Raw genomic sequence first — 4,264 nt, forward strand, 5'->3', positions numbered from 1 at the left:
CCAGGAGTCCAGGTGAGCTACAGATCCTCCATGTGTACCCAGGGCTCCACCTGCCCACAGCGCCCTATCCTTCTGTCAGCCCCGGAGCCTGACGCTCTGCAGGGTTGCAGGACGGCTGGGCCCTGAGGAGCTGCCTTACTTCCTCTTTCAGATTGTCGGGGGCTAGGCCCAACGGGGTGCTCTCTGAAAGGGAGCATCTACAAGTCTGCCTTCGTCAGAGCCACCAAGGGTGCCTGTGTCAGCTGAGCCCACTCACAAGTTCCACCTCTCCCCCGGGCCTGTGTGTGCCTGTCACCCAGCTCCTGACACACTCCTGCCCGCTGCCACACACACGGTCCTCATGCTTCCCATTCGGTCCACGCTTGATGCAGGCCTTTGGGCCCAAAGTGAGGAACCCGGCCTGGTGGATGCCTTCCTTCCGGCATCTCCCTCCTCCTCCTCCTCTCCTCCGATCCCCAGCACCCTGGAGGAGATTCCCAGTACCATGCCCTGCTCCATCTTGATGTCCTCAGGGATCCTGCTCCTCCTCCACTGCCGCTGCCATCCCTACTGGGAGCCAAACCCGTGAGGACTTCAGCAGCCAAGAAGAACAGAGACTTCTCACCTGTGAGGACCTGGCAGATCCTGCTGCCTTGCTCAGAGAAGCGCTAGATGAGAAAATGGCCGGCTTGGTGCACCTCCTGGTGCACAAGTATCAAGTGAAGGAGCAGGTCGCAAAGGCAGAAATGATGGATAGCGTCACCCAGAATCACCGGGTCTACTTCCCTGGGATCTTCAGCGAACGAAGCCTCCGGTGCAATTCCTGCAGCTGCTCGTCGGCATTGTCGTGAAGGAAGTGGAACCTTCTGAGCACTCCCATGTCCTCATCACCATCCTGGGCCCCACCTACAATGGGATGCTGAGCGACAAGCAGACCAGGCCCAACACCAGCCTTCTGGTCATCGCCCTGGTCATGGTCTTCCTGGAGGGCAACCGGGCCACAGGGGAGCAGGTCTGGGAAGTACTGCGTGTGATGGGGGCGTATGCTGGGAGGGAGCACTTCATCTTTGGAGCGCCCAGGAGGCTCACCACCGGAGGGTGGGTGTGGGAAAAGTTCCTGGTGTGCAGGCCGGTGGCCGTCACTGGTCCTACCCGCCACGAGTTCCTGCGTGGCCCAAAGGTCCACGTTGAAACCAGCAAGATAAAAGTCCTGGAGTACGTGAACAAGATCCATGGGAGTGATCCCAGGACCTTCCCATCCCAGTATAAAGAGGCTTTGCGAGACGAGCAAGATAGAGCCCGAGCGAGAACTGTACTCAGAGCCAGTGTGGGGACCAGAGCCAGTGCAGGTTCCAGGGCCCCATGGAGCAGATCCTTCTGCCCCGGGTGGAACGAGGCCCATTCTTCACTCTGCTTGACGAGAACAGCCCATGTTCCAAGTAGCAGTGGACTCGGTGGGTTGAGGGAACACGCCGTGTCCGGTCTTTATGTCCCTTTTCTATACAACGGCACCAAAATCTATCTTTGCTTCATTGTGGTAACTTTCTAATAATATTCCATTCAATGAAAGGTTTAACTAGCATCGACATCCGAGTGTAAGCATAATAGCCACACGTGTAGCTGTTTATAAAGTTCAGGCAAAACGATCTTATCCTTGTTCAGACAAGTTGGAAAACCTGCCTACTTTTGTCATCAGAAATTAGATAACGTGACAACAGAATAAGAATCAGACACGTGCAAGAACTGAGCAGTGGACTAGATGGAATGGTAAGAAGAGAGAGTAATAAAAGTAAAAGACGTGCGCTTTGTGGCTTTGTATCCCCGTCCTCCTGTTGTTCTTCAAATTAAGCTATACGTACATCCCTAGATTTTCTTGGGTTTTTCAAGAATGTTAGAGGAATTTCGTGTCAATAAAAGTCCCCTACTCACTGGCTTCTTTCTTCTTCACGTGTTTGTTGAGCATCTTCTCTAGCCAGGCCCCACGTTAGTAGTGGGATATTAGGATGAACTAGACCCACCCCTGACCTTAGAATGGTAAGAGTTCAGGAGCAGCAGCCATCTGAGGAAGATGAGGAAATGGCCTCTGAGACCTAAAGAGCAAGTCACACACGGGTGGGGGTGGGACTCCAGGCGAGCACAGTGGAGTGCCCATGGCCCGAGCCAAGGGGGCGCAGGGCTATAGGGAGCTGCAGTTCCTCCTGCGGGCTGTATGCAACAAAGCTGCGTGGTGGCCGGGACAAGACCTCAGATGCGGTGTGAGTGTCCTTGAGATGGTGGATAACAGCTGGGCATCTCCATCTAGGTCAGGTACAAAGGTGTCCCACTCTTGTCCCAGCACAGCTGAACACAGCACAGGAGCCAGGTGCTCTCTCCCCACCGTCCACAAGGATTTCTTGAGAGAGAAGGTTAAATCCCACCTGAAGTGGAGACCAGAAGCCACAAGCCAGCTACTCTGCTTCCTGGTTGGAGAGGTAGACCTGACTCCATTGAAATGGCTGACCTTCTGGTGGGGGTCATACGAATCAAAACAGTGGCTTGGATCAAAGTCACGTTGGAACTCCACGAATGGCAACAGCTCCTTTGACAGAAGAACGTTCCCCCGGACCCTGATTTTTAGACACCTGCTGATTTGCCTCAGAGTCAAAATGCATACCCAACCTTTCCCCAGTGTGTGAGGAGGAGAGAGTCTGACTTGGCTCACACTCTTGTATTTCTTGTCTTGGGATGGAAGGCCAGAGAAAGGGTTTGGAGAACCATCCTCACATCGAGGCAAGATTTTATTGTAAATCTCATTAGAATCTCTGCCCTGAACATGTACATACCTCAGTGAGCCAAAACCCAAAGCTGCCTCCTAAGCGACAGATGAGGGAAAACCATGGAAATCACTGTAGAGAAATCGTCTACAACAACCGAATCCCTCTGCTGTGCATATATATCCAAAGGAAAGGGAATCACTAGCTCAGAGATGGCTGCATTCCTTCATTCGTTGTAGTATTATCCATAACAGCCAGTAGATGGCATATACCCATCATAAGAAGAGGATGAACGGAGAATTAAAATGTCCCTGTCTCTCTCTCTCACACACGAAAAGACAGATTCACAAATGTCACAGATGTGTATTATTCAAAAAGTACTCATGGGTGTCAATTTTGTGCAACACGATAAATTGATATTATAATTCCGTCTCTCTAGAAATGTTTTCAAAACACATATATGTAATTACACGTATGTTCTCTCTGAATGCTGCAGCTGGGCAAAAATTCAAGAGAAGCAGGGAAGGGACTGCTCCCTCAGTGCCGGCAATCAAAAAATCTCAGGAGCCAACATGAGGACCCGCAGTAGAGACGATCCATCCACCCCAGAGGGGATGGCCCTCAAGTCCGGCCCTTGCCGTGAACCTGGAAGAGTCTGCGTAGATCTGTCATCACCACTCCTCTTACCCATTACCAACTCAGGGGACTGTGGATGTCAGAGCCTTGGTCTGAGGAGAGCAGATGCCATAGGGATCTAGGCCATGCCAGATACCATGGTCACGTCCCTGAAAAGGACGGGGGCTCCCACAGAATGGGCATCCGCCCCTGCTTTCAGCCCTGGAAGTGCCTGTCAGAGTGCTGGGATGTGATATGGACCACTGACTCAGCCTCCCTGGCCTTGTCGAGAGGGCTGCGCTTCACGTGAGGGGAGTGGAAAGGGCCGGGGAGGGAGGGAGGGGTCAGGGTGAGAGGACGAGGGAGGACAGAGGGAGGCCCGCTCAAAGGAGTCCGACCCCAAATTACGCAGCTCTTCCGGCCAGGAGTCCTGTGTCATGGCGGGTGAGGCATCATCAACCCACACCTCCTACCCCCTCACTCCTCACTTCTGCCTCCTGGGACCCTGGGAGTGAGGACCCGGCCTGAGGGGGGCAGGCTCAAGTCAGGATCAGGCACAGCCCGGAACCAAGGTCACCTCCAGGAGGGAGAAAGGAGGAAGGAGGGGTCCCCAAAGGACCGGCTTCCGCCCCTGCTGTCTGCCCTGGGAAGCCCCGACTGGACGGTGGGCCTTGATGGGGTTTGCAGACTCAGCCTCCGTGGTCTGAGGGGAGGAAGGCCTTGTCCTGAGGGCTGCGCTTCAGGTGAGGGGAGAGGAGAGGGCCTGGGAGGGAGGTAGGGGTCAGGGTGAGAGGACGGAGGGAGCCCCGCTCCAGGGAGTCGGACCCCAAATAACGAAGCAGTGCCCGCCATGACTCCTGGGCCATAGGGAGTGGGGAACCCTCAGGCTGAGCGCCCTCCACACTCTTTCACTTCCC

The 4,264-nt window shown here is 54.4% G+C and overlaps 2 protein-coding genes across 2 annotated transcripts in view; both read left to right on the forward strand.

The window, feature by feature from the left end:
• The first annotated feature begins 365 nt into the window (after positions 1-365).
• LOC106734156 (melanoma-associated antigen B16-like) lies at positions 366-3,657 on the forward strand. The gene is made up of 4 exons (XM_014585234.1): positions 366-386; positions 513-710; positions 809-1,291; positions 3,568-3,657. Exons 1-4 carry the CDS (start codon positions 366-368, stop codon positions 3,655-3,657), a joined length of 792 nt encoding a protein of 263 aa, XP_014440720.1.
• A 301-nt stretch (positions 3,658-3,958) lies between these two features.
• LOC102486215 (melanoma-associated antigen 8) overlaps positions 3,959-4,264 on the forward strand; it is a 6,368-nt gene continuing 6,062 nt past the window's right edge. The window contains exon 1 of the mRNA XM_006171106.2: positions 3,959-4,090. The gene's annotated coding sequence lies outside the window, so the exon portion shown is untranslated. The remainder of the gene's footprint in view (positions 4,091-4,264) is intronic.

This window comes from Tupaia chinensis, unplaced genomic scaffold, assembly GCF_000334495.1.
Source record: "Tupaia chinensis unplaced genomic scaffold, TupChi_1.0 Scaffold149333_1, whole genome shotgun sequence".
Classification (NCBI taxonomy): domain Eukaryota; kingdom Metazoa; phylum Chordata; class Mammalia; order Scandentia; family Tupaiidae; genus Tupaia; species Tupaia belangeri.